The sequence below is a fragment of the Eptesicus fuscus genome, chromosome 24, assembly GCF_027574615.1.
Source record: "Eptesicus fuscus isolate TK198812 chromosome 24, DD_ASM_mEF_20220401, whole genome shotgun sequence".
Classification (NCBI taxonomy): domain Eukaryota; kingdom Metazoa; phylum Chordata; class Mammalia; order Chiroptera; family Vespertilionidae; genus Eptesicus; species Eptesicus fuscus.
In genome coordinates this window covers 9,238,466-9,257,970 of record NC_072496.1, presented here as the reverse complement: position 1 = coordinate 9,257,970, position 19,505 = coordinate 9,238,466, and the positions used below count along the sequence as shown (strand labels likewise).

Genomic DNA, 19,505 nt, shown 5'->3' with positions numbered 1-19,505 from the left:
AACACCGTACGCAGGTGAGTAAAAGGCTCCGAGGTTAGAACAGGTGCAAACACTAAAGCTCCGTCTCCACACGGACAGCTCACCACTCCTGGGGCCGGGTCTCGCTCAACTCCACCCGCCAGCAGGGATTTCAAGACTTAATACGTGTTTTCCTCGTTATAGTCGGTTGCATGAGAGAGAAGCAACAGTCGTGTTTTTTACGTGCACAGGCGGGCTGACATAGTACAACTTAAGCTTCTCTTCCAGATTTCTCCCTCCCTATTACCATCGTTAATAAGAAATAGGATGTAAAAGAAGCGCGAGGCCACAGGTAGTTACAAAAATAGGTAACTCGTAGGGTAGTAAGTGCCTACCGTTAGCAGAGCACACGTCTGACAAATTTCATACCTTGGCAGGTGCCGGAGACAGGTGTTCGCCAGCAGGGGTCCCCCGAGGCACTCTGCGATGAAACTGCCCAAGGGGGTGGCCTGGAAGCTGCTGGCCCCTGGACGCTGGGGACCTCCAGGCACTGCAGGAGCCAGATGCTGGGGGAGCCACCTGGGCCCCAGGAGTCTGCAGACAGAAAGAACCACACTGTGACCAGCAAGCAGGCGCCTTCTTCTTATAGAGTCACTACAGTGCCCTCTGCTGACAAAGCCGGATATCCGGCTGGTCCGGGCAGGCAGAAAATATTTAAAGGAGCCCACCGTGTTTTTACAGAGCAGCCAAAAAGGATGCACGTGGAGCTGAGAGGCAGTGAGCTGGTAACTAGCACAGGTGTGTTTGTACAAATCCGCATACACGCATACAGGAGACATCCCTTATTTCCATCATTCGCTGCCCATTCTATTTGCATCCTGTCAATTATTTTAGTTCATTGCAAGGGCCAGGATTTTTTTTTTCTAATTTATGAATTCCAGGGCTTGCCAGAAACTTCCACTGTCTGTTCTCAGGACATACTTGCTAAGTGGGAAAGTGCAAACAGTCCGGCTCACTAGCTCAGGGGCTGAACAGACAGACTCTGGAGCCGGTTGCTTGTGTTTGAATGGGATTCTGCCACTTACTGGCTGTATGACCGTGAGCAATGATTTCATCTTGCCTAGGCCTCGGTTTCCTCATCTGTATAATGGGAACATCGGCACCCAACTTACTGTGCCAATTAAATAAATCCATAGGGCCGAAGCCGGTTTGGCTCAGTGGATAGAGCGTCAGCCTGTGGACTGGGGGGTCCCGGGTTTGATTCCGGTCAGGGGCACGTGCCTTGGTTGCAGGCACATCCCCGGTGGGGGGGTGTGCGGGAGGCAGCTGATCGATGTTTCTAGCTCTCTATCCCTCTCCCTTCCTCTCTGTAAAAAATCAATAAAATATATTTTAAAAAAATAAAAAATAAATAAATCCATAGGGAAATATCTCACTTACTAGCAGTAATCCCTTTCTGAGAAATCAGATTTCTGCAGGGAAACCTGGAGCCTGTTGTTATTTTTAAAAAGAAAAACTTGAATATGTAACAAACCAACCAACCTTACTTCCCCCCTCCCACCAAGCAATTTCTTAAATTGTAACTAAACAGAGTAAACCCCTCGACATAAGCCATCATACTACGTTGGCAAATGCTCAAAACATGACTGGTGATGACCAGATAATATTAACAAATGGTGTTTCCTACGCATGACCCTTGCCTCTTCTCGGTGGTCACTCTTCTCTCTCACGTTGCTGCTTCTCTGCAGTGTCCTCCAATGCTTTCCCAACGGGGGTTTGAACTCTGTAACACCAGGCAAAAACAAGGGCTAAATAGGAAAGTCGGCAGGACGCAGGTTCAAGGCCAACGCGCCACGGCAGGTAAAGGTTTACACGGAGCAGCATGGCTTCTGGGCACTGGCCATGTCCTCCTCGGCCCACTCCTGAGCTGCGCCCCTTTCGTTGCCAACAGTTCCACTTTTCAGAAGGTTTAGGCTGGAATTGGATCTGGTACCAATTGCATCTGGAATGAAACTTGTTTCCTGCACACGGTTTTGTTTGCAAATGCATTGCGCGTGGGGGATGTACATGTGTGTTTTTTTCCTCGTATAATCAACTGGAATGTGTCCACTTGAGAGGTTCCACTCCTTTAGAAAGTGTGGATATTAAAAACCAAGAAACTCTCTACCGGTAAAACTGAAAGCTTAGAGTTAGTCTTTAGAACATGCCTGGCCTATTTAAAACATGATGCAAGGGCCCTAACCGGTTTGGCTCAGTGGATAGAGCATCGGCCTGAGGACTCAGGGGTCCCAGGTTCGATTCCGGTCAAGGGCATGTATCTTGGTTGTGGGCATATCCCCAGTAGGGGGTGTGCAGGAGGCAGCTAATCAATGTTTCTCTCTCATCAATGTTTCTAACTCTCTATCTCTCTCCTTTCCTCTCTGTAAAAAAATCAATAAAATATATATTTAAAACACGATGCAAGGGTTTGTTATCCTATCCCTCTGACTCATTAACCTTATCAATAGATGTAGTCTGTCCTTCACTCACTCATTCTTACCTTTCTTCCTTCCAAAAATAGTTTGGGGGCTCCCAATACCGGCCAGGCCCCATTGCTGGCCATGGGGGATAAAGTGGTGGATGAGATATGGCCCCTACTTTCAAGGAGCCAACAATTTAGGGGGGAAATTAGGGCTCGGTGGTGGCAGCTGCTTGGAGGGAGCGTGAGACTGCGACAGCAGGTGACTAGCTCACCTTAGGGAGAAGCTGGCCCGGGAGGGAGTCAGGAGGAGCATCTCGCGGAGGGGGGACCCGCGCACTGGGTCTGCACCGGAGCAGAAAAGTGAGACTGAACCCCTTACCACGCGGGACGAGGGGAGAAAGCGAGATTCTATTATTCGTTTTGCAATTGGAAGCCAGACCTTTCTCTCCAACCCAAGTCTGAGGCGGCGGCCGCGACCTCCGGGCTAGTGGGCCCCGCCCCGGAACCTTGTGTCGCCGGAACTCGAGGCCCCAGTCCCCTGCGTTCCCCACCCGGCGCAGCTCTCGCGCTGCACTTCCGGTGAGGAAACATGGCCGCGGCCGTGCGGGACTCACGTGGGAGTGCGGGGAAGAAGCTGAAAAATGCCCTCAAGAGGAAAAAGAAGATGAAAATGGTAGCCAAGGCTGCAGCAGCGGAGCTGGACGATGAGGACCAAGGCGCTGCCGACCTTGGAGGTAACGTGCCGCGGCGGAGCGTTGGCTGATCGGAGGAAAGGCCGGGCTGAGTTTGCGGGAAGCCGGGGATGCGGTGCCTCTGCTCCGAGCTGCCCGAGCTTCATCTCCGCGTGGCGTCCTAGAAATTGCTGGTTTCTTCTGCCCGGGATGACAGTAATGACCTTGACAATGGCAGTTTCCATTTTCATACGGAGCATTGGCTCCGATCGGGATGTGTTTGGTTCTACACGCAGTGATCCTGCCTCTCTGCATTGGCCCGCGTTGCGGAATCTGACTTCTTTGGCCTCCCTTCTCTTGTTCAAACCCTTTTAAAAACACTTGCGTGTCAGCTTTGTAGAAGATACCCCCAAACTGTCACTCTTTTTTCATTGTCTTTCTTTTAGAAGAACATTTCACACATATTTGCCGTTGATTAACTGATCTATCTCCCCTCCAAGGCGTGTGGTTCCTTTAGGGAGAGAAACTTAGATGGAGAGTTTTTTTCAGTTTCCCCTTCCTCCCTCATCCTCCCTGAGTACTCAGCACATAATATGGAGGGGCTGGGAAGCTTATTAAAACTTGGTCCCCGTTCCAGAGGCTAAGGTCAGTGGCTCACTTTCCGGCCGGCCTGTGGCCATGTATCCGGGGATCAGGGACAGATGGCGAGTTTGGAAGGGAGCTGGAAGTTTGGAGGAAAGACAGAGGAGATGAGAAATGCCAGTGTCTACTGCCCTGCCCTACATGTTAGGCACTAATTAAAATGAAATAAAATGTAAAACTCCAGGTTTGAAGCCCGCAGGAGGCTTCCGAGGCTGGTGGCTGCTGGGCAGCTCTGATAACAGAACCTTCCCGGGAATGCAGAAATACTTGGAGCCCTGGGTTATTGCTCCCGAGGAGCCCCGAATTCTCAAAAAGCCCAACAAAAGTGTGCAGGATGGTCAGGCCCGTGGCGGATCGCCTCTCCCTGTGATTCTCATAGCCTTCTCTAGTCCTTATTTTCAGTTTTAAAATAGAATTCAAGGTTAATGTTTAAAATAACACACAGGACTTCAGAGGAATTCTTTGGCGTATCTGGTTCCCTGAGACCTGTGGATATATATCCACTTACCTTGTGCTATTAAAGATCGCTTATTTGAGAGGGTGGGAGTGACCAGGGAGAGGTCAAGGGGGGGGGGGGGGGGGAGGAGACATATGTAATACTTTAAACAATAAAGAATTTTTTAAATAAAAAAAATAAAATAAAATAAAGATCACTTAGTTGAAAATTCAAAGAAATCACATCTGTATGTGATGCAGTATACTTTTAAGAACCAGTTCTGCTTTCTGATCTGCATGGTGATTAACTTTGGTGTCCTAGGAGTAGGCCCTGTGTTGTAGTGGCTGGAAGACTTCAATGCATTGGCATTTTTCATTTACTTATATAAAAATCACCATTTCCATCGGCAGTGAATGCCTGGCTTAAATCTTCTGAGCTAAAGCTTCTTCTTAAAAAATAAATAAAATAAAAACTATGATATCAGTGATTTCTTCTGGATATATTTTTTTCTAATTGGTGGGGTGAGTGCTGGTTTATAAAATGGTGTTAGAAAACTTTTCGCAGACTTATCCTGTTCCCATATGTGAGTGTTATGATAGTCAAGCTGGGGAAGAAACACACCAAAGAAAACAGTCAGTTTAGAAGTGGAGAGTCGGAGTGGCGTACACAATCACGAAGCCTTTGGCTGCCTTTGACAGTGCAGCTGAAAAAACGCGAGACTTGCTGCGATTTGTGTGAGAATTCGTCAGGACAAAACACTAGATGTCAGTGTTGTATTTTGACGTTTTACCAAGAGGAGCTGGTCAAGACTTCTGCTTTTCATCACCCGGTATTCTTCACTGATAAACGTTTAAGCCATCCTGTTCTTTACATTTAGATAAATGCTTACTATGTTTTTTATTGGCTGTTTTCTAATGTGTTACACATTTTTTGAAGTATGTTAAATATTTAGTTTTTACATCCTTTTCATTTCACGAATTCTCAGCACTTCAAAAATAAAGTTATTGTGCAAAAGTAATACCAACATTGGAAGTATTATAATGACCAGCTAAAAGGTCAGGTCTTTCCATCATTTCTCTCTTTGAAACCAATTTTAATTGAATTTATTGGGGTGACATTGATTAATAAAATTACACAGATTTCAGGTGTACAATTCTATAATACGTAATTTGTATATTGTATTGTGTGTTCACCACCCCAGGTATTCCATCCCCATTTATTCCCCCTGCTGTGGTCTGTGTCCATGCGTTTTTTTTATTTTTGTTTTTTGTGTGTCTGCCTAGTTCTTCGGTCTCAATCCCTTCATCTTTTTCACTCAGCCCCACAACCCTCCTCGAGCCCTCTGACAGCTGTCAGTCTGTTTTCTATCTATGAGTCTGTTTCTGTTTTATTTAATAGTTTATTTCTGTTCATTAGATTCCACATGCAGATTGGTACAGCCACTGTGGAAAAAGCATTATGGAGTTACTTCAAAAAATCAAAAATGGAGCTGCCTTTTGACCCAGCAATTCCACTTCTGGGATTGGATTTTTTTATTTTATTGTTTTTTTGGGTTTTGTTTTGTTTTTTGCTGCCTGGGTCCTGGGTCCTGGGTCCTGTGACCCTACAGCCTCCCCTGTCAGCAGGGCTGGGCCAGATCTTCAGAGGCCGGCGGCCAGGGGGAGGGTCCCACTGCCACTGCTCCCCACTGTCCCTGCAGCTGTGGTCCTGTCACTGTCCCAGAGAATGGGGACGGATGGCGAATGTTACAGGGCCACCTCTGCCTCCGGCATCAGAGTCTAATCTGTTTCTTCTCTTAGGTTCTACAGGAAGGTGTGCATCACAAAAGGCTCACTTTTCTGATGACGAAGCAGCGGAGGCTGACAATGAGGATGAGCTTGACCCCTGTGACGATGACAGTGAAAATGCTGCGGGAGCCACGGCGGGGACCAGCTCGGGCTGGGCCGACGCCATGGCTAAAATCCTGAACAAAAAAACCCCTAAAAGCAAGCCCACCATTCTGGTCAAAAACAAAGAGCTGGAAAAGGAAAAGGAGAAGTTAAAGCAGGAGAGACTAGAGAAGAGAAAGCAGGTATGTCGTCCGGCTGCTCTGTAGATTAGATTGTGTGTCTGCCTGGTTCTTAGGCCTTATCTGGGCCGCCTTGTCCCTGCACTGTTTGTTCAGTTAACATTCCAGCCTTGGACTTTTTGTGTGTGGGGGTGGATAACCAAGGTTCTCTTCACAGTCCTCGTCTAAGTTACTCCGCGGAGTATGTTTACTTTTTAATCACCTGGAAAGCAATAGAGGTATAGACTCCAAGGAAGTTTATCCTTCTAAAAATCAAGTAATTACCCACGTGGCTATGCCCCCTGTCTTTTTATTCCGTTTAGCTGTCCATGTGCGAACTTTAGTAGGTGCGGGACTAATCATCCTATTAGCTGCTTTTTGCCAAAACCTATTTTATAATAAAGATCCGCGACGATGTCCTTGTTAGGGATTGGTTGCAATTCTGAAAACCGACTATTTCGCTGCTAGATCCCCATGGATGCAGTCTGCTCATTAAAGGGGGGGTCTGGAGAGGCGGTTTTGAATTAGATTATTTTATCTGGGGGGGGTTCTTATTTCCGGGCCCCCTTCCGCTTCTGCGTGATGGGAAAGAATCCGTGTGCTGTGATTTGCGACCAAGTTGCCATATGTGGCAAGGACGGTGGTCAGACGTGCCGTAAAAGAGGTGGATTTCAATGCTTCGTGAAAAGGAAAACAGCCGCTGTGTAAATACATCTGGAGATGATGCTGTCCCTTTAAAAGCTGATAAAAAGTCTTCATCTTTCTGTCTGCTGGGGAGGCCAGTTTCTGAAAAGCACCAGTGCTTAAACTGTGGTTACAGGAGGGGGGCTTGAGGTCCGATCTGAGACGGCGGATCAGGACTGCGGCTCCCACACCTGCCTGGTCCCGGGCTCCGTGAGCTGTCAGCCCGGCGGAAACCCTCCCGGTGCCTCTCACATGCCACGCTGAGTGCTAACCACAGGCCCCCCGTGCGGAACCGTTAAAGCCCGGGTGTTTCTAAGTCCCCGTGACACACCGAGCCGGCTGATTGGTTCCCTTTGTCCTCAGGATCGTGTCAGATCGCTGCCCTTTCCGAAATGCCTCATGTTCTTTCATAACCTTGTCTGTCTCGCAGCTCGATAAGAAGCGGGAGTGGGAAATGATGTGCAGGGTCAAGCCAGATGTGGTCACAGACAAAGACACCGAGAGGAATCTGCAGAGGATCGCCACGAGGTAAGGCAGAGGGGTACCCCCTTAAATCCTCAGTACCCCGCACTTCCCACCCCACTCGGTTCTCAGAGCCAGGGGCTGTTTGTAAGCCAGCCTGCCTCCTCTGAGTTCAACCAGAGGCCGCGGGCCTCTTGGGAAGGAGTACAATGTGCTAAGTGTGTGTTCGGCACAACCTTATTTCACATCTTGTTTTTATAGTCGCGAGAACTGTCATCAGAATACTCACTGCGGGTCTCTCATGCTGGTGTCTAAATTTATGGCACCCGGCGATTTTTGTTATCTTGCGTTACATTTATGGCATGGTGAGTTTCACGTTATAGCAGCTTCATGCTACCCTTTTATTCTGCTTTTTTTTTTTTTATCATCGGCACCAAACATTTATTTGATGCCCTGTGTGTCCAGATAAATAGAATCTGGTGGCCGCTGGGGGGGGGTCCTTGCCCAGCCCATCCGGAGGAATTCTAGTCGCCTGAGAACGGAGGTGCATCTGGTGATGGGGACAGATCACAGGAGAGTGTACAGGGGAGTCGGGGAAGTTCACCGAGGGGGTAGCTTCTCGTTCCTCCCTAAAGAGCACAGCAGTTACGTGTAGTGGACTGACGTTAACTTCCTGGGCACCTGCGTTATTTGGTCTTTTTCTAACGCATCTGGTTGCACATTGAATTGATGAATGTGATGCATAAGTGTGTAAGCAGGAGAGCAGTCTGCGAGGTTCAGATTCCAGCCTGACTGACTAGCTGTGTGTTTTCGGGCCTGTTACTGAATGTCTCTGTGTCTCAATTTATTTATCTGCAAAACCAGGAGAACATTATACCTCCCCATGGGGTTTCTCTGAGACTTGAAGGAATGAATACATCTGAAGAGCTTAGAAAAGTGCAGGTTTATGCAGGGAGTAAGTGCCTCTTTAGTTCTTCTCCTTGATCCCCGCCCTGCTGTGAAGGGATGGGATTTTACCCTGTTTACAGCCTAAACTCGCCTGTTAGAGTTTCTCGGATGCTGACAGGAGACAAGAGACTTCGGGGTCAGAGAACGGGACTCCATTACTCACGGCAAAGGTGGTAGCCGAGCATCTCCTTCCCACTGGCTCCCCCTGGCCCCGGGGCCGGCACAGGTGCCCTCGGCGGACGCCTGCTCGTGCAGTGGTTCATGTTACAGGAGGGGAACGCTGTGCGGGGAACGCTATTGCTTTTACGGTGGACGGGAACAAGCCTGCTCTTTGTCTGGGGGAGACGTTACCTCATTTCGCAAGGTTGCGTGCTGCAAACACAACCCTGAGAAATGTTCTGGGTAAAGAGCAATTAGGGCCCCAATTCCTGAAGAACCCAGCAAGAGTGTGCAGGATGGTCAGGCCCGTGGCGGATCGCCTCTCCCTGTGATTCTCTTAGCAGGAAACGAACAGGTTATAGGCTCTTAGAGCTGGGAGGGATGTTAATGGTCTAAATCAGTGCTGCCCAGTGGAAATGGAATGGGAGCCACATATGTAATGTAGATTTGTCCGAATGAGTAAAAGAGGTGAAGTTAAGTTCAATAACGTGTTGATTTTACCCAGTACATTCTAGTGATTACTATTGCAGCATGTTACCAATATACAACAGTTACTAATGAGATTCTAAAATGCTTTTTCATACTAAGTTTTCAAATATTTTTAAAAATTGGATTTTAAAATTAGTTTTCTATCCTGAGAATTGCAAATGATGTAGCTGACTACTTTTTAAGCTACTTGGGGTCACTGTTCCCCTTTGCCAATGAAATGAAGACCCAGGATGTCTGCTCCTACTCCCTGCAGAGCCCTAACTGGATATAGTCACGCTCGGAGAAATAGGTGCTGGTGTTAAAAGTAATTCTTAGTTCTGATTGCATAAAAGTTGATAGAGAAAGACCCGAGCTGAAACAAAACAGATCACATATCCATCCACGTATATTCATCCTATGAATGCGTTCACAAACTTCCATTCATTCATTGAAACGCATGATCACTTTCCAGAGGTATGTAACCAGTCAGCTGTTTTCATCGGCTTGCCTACCTAATGCTTGCCTCTCTCCTAAGCAGTGAAAACACACGGTTTCTATCCCCGGAGTTTGCAGCCTAGAGCAGCGGTCGCCAGCCGGTGGTCCGTGAGGTCTGAGAGGTTGGCGGCCGCTGGCCCAGAGTAATCGCTGTTAACTGCCTTGTTCTGTGGTGTGGCCCGCAGGGGTGTGGTGCAGTTATTTAACGCCGTGCAGAAGCATCAGAAGAACGTTGACGAGAAGGTGAAGGAAGCCGGAAGCTCGATCAGGAAGCGTGCGAAGCTGATGTCAAGCGTTTCCAAGAAAGATTTCATCAGCGTTCTGAGGGGGATGGACGGAAGTGCCAGCGAGAAAGGTTCGACCGGAAGGAGCTCACAGGCCAAACAGGTGAGGCTTTTATACAAAGTTCAGTGCCTCTGACTCTTAGCTTTTACACTAGCGTCTGGGGGTGACACAGTAGAATTACAGTTCTTTTCCGATTTTATTACAGTTACAGGCCCACAGCCTAATAGACGTGGGTTCTTAAGTTTCAGGCTGATTGATTCAGTATGGGAATTACCAGTTAGGGATGTCATGGCCCTGCTCTTAGAACTCAGGGACCACTAGATCCGGGTACATTTGTTAGGGATAGAGGCGTGCCTGTCCTGTCTGAAGTCCTGCCTCCTGGGAAAACCTAAGTGAGACGAACATACAGCTTCCATGATGTTGGCAACAATGACAGTGACTGGTGGCTGAGCTGGCCTGGCTTTTTGGACCGTGGGCCACCATAGTTTCCATTTTTAATGTACCAGGTGAAAGGTTCTGAAATGGGCTTCCATCTCAGAAGGACTGTTTTACAAAATAACTAAGTAAAGCAAAGTACTTAGTTATATGTGCTGGCTTCTTTCTGTTGCCAACAGAGAACTCGAATCAGGAAGTGAGAGTTTCGTGAGTGTGTGTGTGTGTGTGTGTGTGTGTGTGAGTGTGTGTGTGTGTGAGAGAGTGTGTGTGTGTGTGTGTGTGTGAGTTGGGGAAAACAGTTGAACCCTGGCAGGAAGAGCATGTAGGAATTTCATGCTAGCCTAGGGTTGAGGTATTTTTCAAATTCCTTGATTTAGTTGCCATTTTGCCTAATTTTGACAAGTATAAGGACCCAGATGGGGTATCTATGTAATAAGTGTTGGTCAGAGGAAGTGTAAACATGTGAAGGCTGTGTTTGGGGATTTACATGTTTCGGGTAAGAAGGCAGGCATGTTCTCACTGGTGGCCTTTCACTGAGAACTGGGGAAGGACACAGCAGCTTTGCATGAGGAGCGGGTGGGCAGTGGGAAAAGAAACGCCCCAAGTCTGCATAGTGGCCCTCTCCGTCCCCTCAGATGGAGAGTGAAGTGGAGAGAGTCGGTTGAACATCCACTGTGAGCCCGGAGTTTGTGGGTGCTGAGCTCAGGATTGAGGGGCGTTGGTTCTTGCATGGGGGAGTGCCCACTCTCAGGGTCTGTCCTGTTCCTTCTGGGACCCTGTACGTTTTCCAGGGAAGAACCCTACAACCTGCTGCCTACACAGGGCGAGGAACTCGCTGCCAACCTTCTCGAAGCAGATTGTAGGGTCAGTGTGGGGCCCCAGCGTTCAGCCCGTAGGATTCCTCGAAGGAGCCCGTGTTGGCTGCTGATAGGAAAGCACTGATTCTGTGTTACGTCTGCAATTACAGGCTTTGCGCAAGGTTTTCATTGATTTGAACTGGCCAGCACGTCACTGTCAGCTTCTGTTTTGTTGTCAGGAAACCACGCTGGGAACTTCGCAGGACAGGAAAGTGCTAGTAGCTTCTGTTGGGAAGGGTTTCCTCAGTGAGTGATTGTGGGGCAACACATTTCAGTAAAAATCCCTCGGTTAAAACAGGTACTGGGAGAGACCAGGTATTTATTTGTTTTTCTGCTTTTGTGAAAAATGTCCAACAGAAGTGAGCTCAGGGGCTCTGTCCGCATACATTTCTCATAAATGGCAACCAGGTGACCCTTCAGAGCTGGTTTTCAGTGGTGGGACTGCTGTGACATCCGGGCTTCTTGGTGTCTCAGTAACGAGAGCTAGGCTCCAATTGCCATCTACTTTTTTTTTTTTTTTTTTTTTTAATATATTTTATTGATTTTTTACAGAGAGGAAGGGAGAGGGATAGAAAGCTAGAAACATCGATGAGAGAGAAACATCAATCAGCTGCCTCCTGTACACCTCCCACTGGGGATGTGCCCGCAACCAAGGTACATGCCCTTGACCGGAATCGAACCTGGGACCTTTCAGTTCACAGGCCGACGCTCTATCCACTGAGCCAAACCGGTTTTGGCTGCCATCTACTTTTAAAGTGTCCACTCCTCTGCTCCATGGCCTGGCTGAAGGAATGGAGGGGCGCCTCTCGCCGGCCCCGAGGTGGTCCCAGCAGATATGGGCCTTTCTCTTCACAGGGAGGGGGGTGTGGAAGGCAGGCCGCGGGGCACAGAGGCAGCGGGCAGAGGGATGCTGTCCTCAGGTTGCCCCTGCCTCGCATGGCAACTGTTGCTGCTTTCACATAAAAGCTGCGCTCGCAGGAATGCGTGGAATCCCAACTTTGTAAATAATTCAGCTTACTGTTTGTTTACTGCACATGCCTAAATAGATTAGAGTTGAGACAAAAGGGAGACTCCAAGTTTGCAGTGAGAGCGAGCATTGCCTTGCTGTCTATGGGAACGCGGGAAAGCCAGCTTCCCATTGTGCTGGCCTCCGAAGCCTGCTGGTTAGCTGCTCCTGGGCGGTGTCTGGTGTGAGCAGTGTGAGCCTGCGGGGCAGGGTGGGACCTGCAGCATCTGACTCGGGGAGTGTGGGTAGAGAGAGGACTTAGAACCATTCCAGGGCGGCTGTGGAAACTCTTAGTACCTTTAGAATAAAGGGAATGGTGTGCATGCACCTGCTGGGCCTGTCTGAGGAATTGTTCTCTCTGCGAAGTAGCTGCCCGCGGAGGATTTTCATCAGGGAGGTTGAGGCCCTTTAAAAAATTTCACTGTGCTGCATAAAGTGGGTCGTGTACCACGTGTTTGCACTTGGGATGCATTTTTTAAAATGCAAATTTTTTATTGATTTCGGAGAGGGAGGGAGAGGGAGAGAAGGATAGAAACATCAATGACGAGGATCACTGATCGGCTGCCTCCTGCATGCCCCCTAATGGGATTGAGCCCGCAATTGGACATGTATCCTGACTGGGAATCGAACCGTGACCTCCTGGTTCGTAGGTTGTTGCTCAACTACTGAGCCGTGCTGGTCAGGCTGTGCTGCATTTTTAAAGTTGAAAAGAGTATTTTACTGTCTCTTGCTCAAAAAACACTGATTTTGAGGTGTGGGCCGTTGAGACTGTTGCTGGGGTTGTACGATGCATTGTGCACAGGGGCACAGGCCCCGGGCTCCAGTACCAGGCGGCCTGGGTGTAGGACACCTGGCCTGCCCTCTGGGTCACTCACCCACATCGTGCCTCGGTCTCTTACCTGTTCTCAGGTCATCATGCTAGTGGTGACAGCCACCTCAGAGATACTGTGAGGGCCCCGGGAGTGAACACACGTGGTGCTGGAGCCATGCTCAGCACACAGCAAACACATGTCCCAAGCATGAGTTCTTTACATGTCCTTCTTACCTTTCCTAATAGATGGTAGTCGGAGATGAAGCTGGGATGGGAATCCAATTCGAAAGGGAACTGACTGCTTCTGGATTACTGGCTAACGCCAGAATTCTCTAATAATTTAACACGCTCGTGTTTAGATTTGGAACACTCTCTCGTGTTAGGTGTGTCTGGTCTGGTAACGTATAATTCTCACAAAATAGTAAAACTAGATTTGGGGGGCCTAGAGCTCTGTCCCCATTTCAAGCGAGGGCTGAGCTAACGAGGACTTGCACGATTTTACTCGCCCAGGAAAGGGGTCTTCAGTGGTGGCGCGGGCTGTTTATGTTCCCAACTTTGCAAATAGTTTAGATAAAGGGTTCTCCCCGGACCCGCATGTCACAGGCAGAATTTTCAGGTGCGTGTCAATCGTGGTCAGGGAGATTACTAACAACAGTTGCAAAGAACCTACCCTATAAATTTGCAACAACAAAGGTATTAAGATGCATTTAGCCAGCGTTCAGAACCTTTTTTACTTTAGGTGAAACTAAATTAAAGTAAAAATGGAACATTCTTGGTGAAAGCCAAGAAATCAAGTATTGCTGATTGCGATGATTGCGAACTGCAGATGGATTATGTTGTTTATTGTTTTAGGGTTCCACTTTAATTTTCCCCTGCAAAACTGGAGTGCGGTCAAGCTCTGCATTATTCGGTGTCAGACCAATGAGGAATCCCGAGCCTCGGCTTCCGCCTTCTGGGCAGTAGCTGCCCGTGGGTGTTTGAACCTTGAAGTGGAAGCTGATTAACATTTCTCAGGGTTGTCTTCATCTTCCAGATCGACACAGACGCTTCTGTGTGATCTCGGTTACATATTTGTAGAAAGCCAGGCCCAGGAGGGCGGGGGATATTTTGTCTCCCTGCCTCATGTGGTTTTCATTAGGTTTTTGCATCTAATCAGCTTCACTGTTCAGCTGCCGTGGGCACGGAGCGCGCGACCCTGCAGGCTGCCCCCTATGGCACGGTTGGCTGTGTCTTCCGTTATGTTTACCCCGGTGGGGCCCAGGCTTCCGCTCCATCAGGGCCTCCGGAGGGCTTACAAGGCCATGGCTGGGCTCTGCCCGAGTTTCTGGGTCAGCAGGGAGGGAGCCTGGGAGAATGGATTCCTGCTAAGTGATGAGGGTGCCCTTGTCTGGCCTGGGGACCGCACTGGGAGAGCAAGTGCTTCGGCCGCCCCTGTCTGCTCACGGAGCACGAACACCCCACCGCCCCCAGAGAGCCTGGCTCCACTGTCACTCTTCAGGCCGGACAGGCCGGGGGCTTTGACTTGACCCTGCTATGGATCTTCCTGCCGAAAATACGCGTGTACACTGCAATTGTCTTTCAAGACCAGGATCGTCAGACAATTGATCTCGATGTTTCCATTAACGAACTCTTCCCTTTGGCCCACTGATGTTCCTTTCTCTCTCTCAACTGCTGTAGTGCCCACCCCCTTACCCATGGCTTCACTTCCCATGGTTTTAGTTCCTCCCCAGGGTAACTGGAGCCCCAAGATATTAACTGGAAAAATCCACGTCCCTTTATCTCATCCGTGGGCCCTGAGTCATCTCCCATCAAGAAGAAGAGGGGTGCATACAGAACAATGAGATATTGAGAGGGAGCACATTCACGTAGCTTCTGTTCCAGTGCGCTGTTTCGATTGTTCTGTTTGATTATTAGTTGTTACCTTTAGTCTCTTACCATGGCAAATTTATAAATTACGCTTTGTCGTGGATAGGTATAGAAATGGTTTGTCCAGCACTGTGTGTTTCTGTGAATGGAATAACTAGGAAAGCCTTGACTCTTAGCTCCATGAAGACGGGACTCTGTTTTGAACAGAACCTAGACCCAGACTCAGCTCTCAGTATTTGTGGAGGGAGGGAAAGAAATCCCAGAGCCTGGAGTTGTGCAGAGATTGTCTCAGTTACTACCACACGGTGGTGCTGTTGTACCAGGAAAGGAGAGGCTGTCTGCGGCTCAGGTATGTCTAGTTTTACATAAATCCTAGGAAGAAACAAAACAAATGGACTACCTCTGCTTATTGCCTGCTCACTATTTGTAATTTTAGCATGTGACTAGGCTTTTTTATTACATGATTAGGTCAGACAGTGAGATCATAACCCAAATAAAGACCATTTGTTTCTCATTTTTACCAACTATTAAATGAGATAGAATCTGTGAAAACCTAGCCCAGTTAGTTTCCTTTTCTCTCCTTTACGTTGGGTTAAAAGCCTTGGTTAAATTTCTATTAGTCTTTAAATAATTTGCCTGAAGTCTTCTAATAAATTATCAGTGAACTTGAAATAATATTATAATATTATTTTGTCAAAAAATATTTTAAAAATTGATATTATATCTGGGATTGTGATCCCTCCAACTTTGTTCGTCTTTTTTCAAGATTGTTGTATCTGAGGTCTTTTTTTTTTTTTTGGTTCCATATAAATTTTTGGAGTGTTTGTTCTAGATCTGTGAAATATGTCATTGGTGTTTTAATGGAGATTGCATTGAATCTATAGGTTGCTTTGGGTAGTATAGACATTTTGATGATGTTGATTCTAGTAGTTTTTTGGTAGAGTCTTTACGGTTTCCTATGTTCAATATCATGTTATCTGCGAATAATGACAGTTTTGAGATAGCTTTTATGCACCTAAATAGATATTTCTCCAAAGGGGACATATAGATGGCCAAGAGACATATGAAAAAATGTTCAAAGTCACTAATCATCAGAGGGATGCAAATTAAAACCACAATGAGGTTTCACCTACACCTGTAAGAATGGCTCCCATCAACAAATCAACAACTGACAAGTGCTGGCGAGGATGTGGAGAAAAGGGAACCCTCGTGCACTGCTGGTGGGAATGCAGACTGGTGCAGCCACTGTGGAGAACAGTATGGAGTTTCCTCAAAAAGTTAAATATTGACCCAGTGATCCCACTTCTAGGAATATATTCTAAGAAACCTGAAACACCAATCAGAAAGAATGCATGCACCCCTATGTTCATAGTAGCACAATTTACAATAGCTACGATCTGGAAACAGCCCAAGTGCCATCAGTAGATGAGTGGACAAAAAAGCTGTGGTACATTTATACCATGGAATACTATGTGGCAGTAAAAAAAGAAGGATCTCTTACCCTCTGCGACAGCATGGAGGGACCTGGAGAGTATTATGCTAAGTGACATAAGCCAGTCAGAGAAAGACAAGTATCACATGATCTCACTTATATGTGGAATCTAATGAACAAACTAGATCCAGAGACATAAAAGCATGGAACAGACTGAGGCATCTGAGAGGGAAGGCGGGGGTAGGGAGGTGAGTGGGTAGAGATTAACTGGGGAATTTAAATGCATATATACATAGCCCAGGGACACAGACAGTAATGTGGTGAAGGCCTGGGAGGGTGGGTGCAGAGTGAAGGGGGTCAATGATGGGGGGGCACATCTGCAATACTTTCAACAATAAAGATAAATTAAAAAATTTTTGATACCAAACCTAGATCTTACTATATTTTCTCCCTATTGCAAAAAAAAGTTTGCTTCCATGATTCTTTGATGGGGTTAAAATATTTTATTAACAGGTAGCTCTATTAGCTATCTGTACATTTTATTAACAGGTAGCTCTATTAGCTATCTGTACATTTTATTAACAGGTAGCTCTATTAGCTATCTGTACATATATGATTACAGTGTATGAATAAGGCCGGTCTATACTTTGTCTTGGTTTCACTCCTATTGCTGAGAAGTGTCCCCCTGCAATTAAATCGGTTTTTGAATGTTTTGTTTCTGTGATTGTCCTCAGACTGAAGCGAGAGAAGAGGGCCCAGGATGGAGCATCCTCCGAGATGACTTTATGATGGGAGCGTCCATGAAGGACTGGGACAAAGAGAGTGACGGACCGGATGGCAGCAGTCCGGGCAGGGGAAGTGACTCCGACACATAGTAGGTGTACAGGAGGCGCGGCCACATCGCTCTGTTCTTCCTAGAGAAACACTTCTCGCTCCGCAAGCTGGGGGACATCAGGACGCCGTGTGTAAGGAAGCCGAAGACTTGGACCTCTCACATAAACTTCCTTAAAGTTACGTGTTCGAACTGTGTATCATTTTAAGCATTTGTAAAAGGAAATGTCCCTCAAAACATTTGAAAAGAAATGTTTCGACTTGTCCAGCGAGAGGCTCATTTTGCCCCATCACTGGTTTACATGTTGGCCATGGGTTTTGTGGTTTTATCAGCGTTTCCAGAAATGCAGTGTTGTTCATCATGAAAATGAACTCAACTTAATGTTTCCCACCTACAGATCTGTGCATTTGTAGTTTGGGGGGCAAAGGTTGCTGTTCGTTTTGGTGAGCTATTGAGAAAACATAGGTAGTAACATTTTAAATTATAGTATTTCTGATTTGGGGTGATGCTTTTATTTTTTTTTAGATATTCTGGCAAATATATAAGAAACATGTCAAATCTATACTTTTCTATTACTTTTATGAACTAAGTAATGTACATAAATAATCCCTTAAGGTTTATTTTAAGTGTTGGTTATCTTTGCTCTCGTGTCATTTCTTAGGAAGCACATGTGACACATTCAGTGTGTGTGTGTGTGTGTGTGTGAGAGAGAGAGAGAGAGAGACTGAGTTACCTTCAATTCTCTCTCATGACCAGTGAGGTCGTAGTCAGCTAACAAGGGTGCCTGTTAAGTAAAAGGAGAATGCAAAGTAAGACTGTAGCGTTATTCCAAAATTTCTGTGAAACGGGGCCTGAGATCTAAACTTGTAGGGGAATTGTTCAGTAAATGTGACCTGTTCCCTTTTTTAAAAAGGCTCTGTCCCTTTGTCCATCTTCCATAATACTGATAGGTCCCTCCGGCTACCCATGCACACACTTGCTCTGCTAAACACCGAAGGAAAACCCTCCCCCAAACTCTGCTAGAGAAGGGATGTTTATATTCTTAACCCGGTGAGCGGGGCAGGCATTGCATAACTGAAGTTAAATTAGTCCACGGCCTGGCGTTTGTTATCATAAAGGAAGGTGCACACCTACGATGTCAGGTGATTAAACCCGCAAAGCTCAAATGCATTTTTGTATGTGTTCCAGCCTTTGAACTTGAGTGCCTTATTAAATGATAGGACTGCCATTTGTCAGTGTCATATAAATAAATGTGAGCAAATATCCTTCAGCAGTGACAGCGGAGGGCTAAATACCCCCTTGTAACTTAACACAGGTGAATATTCAGTTCCATATAACCTAACACATAGGTGAATTTGGAGAAAAAAAATATATGTATATACTGGTATAGCACCTAAATACTGTTTTCTCCCCAGAATTAAAAATTACGCTTTATTTTTTTATTACTCTTTCTGCATCGTACTGAACCTCTGCAAAAATTCTGAATAAAACTGGTAAATAACTTCTCATTATTAAAATGTTGTTTTTGAATATACTCGTTGTATAGTGCTTAGTTTAATTTAGGAAAAATTGAACAAGATTTTCAAACTGAAGGTAAGGAAAAGAATATTTGCAGATTTTCTTTCAGAATTTACTCCAAAATAAAATTGAGTTGTCACTATAAAAAAAAAAATACATGTTAAGAGGCTATAAGGAAAATAAGCAAAATGCCACCACATATGAATATGAATCTAAGGATGAGCATGTTATGTTAGAAACTGTTCTTTAGGTGAGTGGTTTACAAACCTCTACCCTGAGTATCTAAATTCTTCTGACATCAATTAGATAAGTAATTCTGCATCTAGTTCCTCGTCCTACCTTGTCCTAGAGTTCTCTGAGGGGGGAAATAAGAAAGAACTGCATTTCCATCCCCACCCCCAACTTATCTAAATATAACAATACTTGCTATTATCTTTGGTGACTATTTAGAGTAATAGAGTAATAAAAAGTTATTTTCATTTGTTTACGAGGAACAATGCAAAATAGTAACCAGGCAACTAGTAACTAGAAGTTATCTTCCTTCCTTATCTGAAGGTTTTTGGGGGGGGGGGGGCAGGTGGAAGGAGGGGGGTGTGAGTGTCCTGTGTAGCATTGTTTAGTAGTATTGGTTATTGTTCTTCAGCATGGAAATCTCCAAGTCAAAGGTAACACCCGCTGTCCAGGGATAATAACAGTCGTCTTGGTGGTTTAGCACTTGAACCTTGGAGTTGAGGTCCTGGGTTTACCTCGAATCCCTCTTAGATCAAGTATTACTCTACTTGAAAAGGACACCTTCAAAACCATTGGAACGGAACTGCTCACAGGCTCCCCTCTAGTGCTTCGAGCCTGGCGTGACTCAGTGGGAAGCCCGAGGGGTTATTGGAGGGCAAGTCCCAAGTTCTTCAAAGCATTTTGTGTCTTTTACAACAAGTGGGTGAAAAGGGAGTGTTTGAATTCTGGAAAACCTCTTAGGGCTTTTTAATCACGGTTTTGCACATGTGAATATATTTAATAACACAGTGGCCCCCAACC

General features: G+C 46.4%; 1 protein-coding gene across 1 annotated transcript; it reads left to right on the top strand.

Moving 5' to 3' along the window:
• Positions 1–3,008: 3,008 nt before the first annotated feature.
• RRP15 (ribosomal RNA processing 15 homolog) lies at positions 3,009–17,569 on the top strand. The gene is made up of 5 exons (XM_008149824.3): positions 3,009–3,153; positions 5,968–6,239; positions 7,330–7,427; positions 9,617–9,818; positions 16,858–17,569. Exons 1-5 carry the CDS (start codon positions 3,009–3,011, stop codon positions 16,996–16,998), a joined length of 858 nt encoding a protein of 285 aa, XP_008148046.1. The 3' UTR covers positions 16,999–17,569.
• Positions 17,570–19,505: the final 1,936 nt, after the last annotated feature.

What these genes read in the sequence shown, in the direction of transcription:
- RRP15 (XM_008149824.3), top strand. Translation starts at nt 3,009, where the DNA reads ATGGCCGCGGCCGTGCGGGACTCACGTGGGAGTGCGGGGAAGAAGCTG. An exon ending in AGGCGCTGCCGACCTTGGAG is followed by an intron (nt 3,154 to 5,967) that starts GTAACGTGCCGC and finishes TTCTTCTCTTAG; the next exon opens with GTTCTACAGGAAGGTGTGCA. An exon ending in GGAGCTCACAGGCCAAACAG is followed by an intron (nt 9,819 to 16,857) that starts GTGAGGCTTTTA and finishes GATTGTCCTCAG; the next exon opens with ACTGAAGCGAGAGAAGAGGG.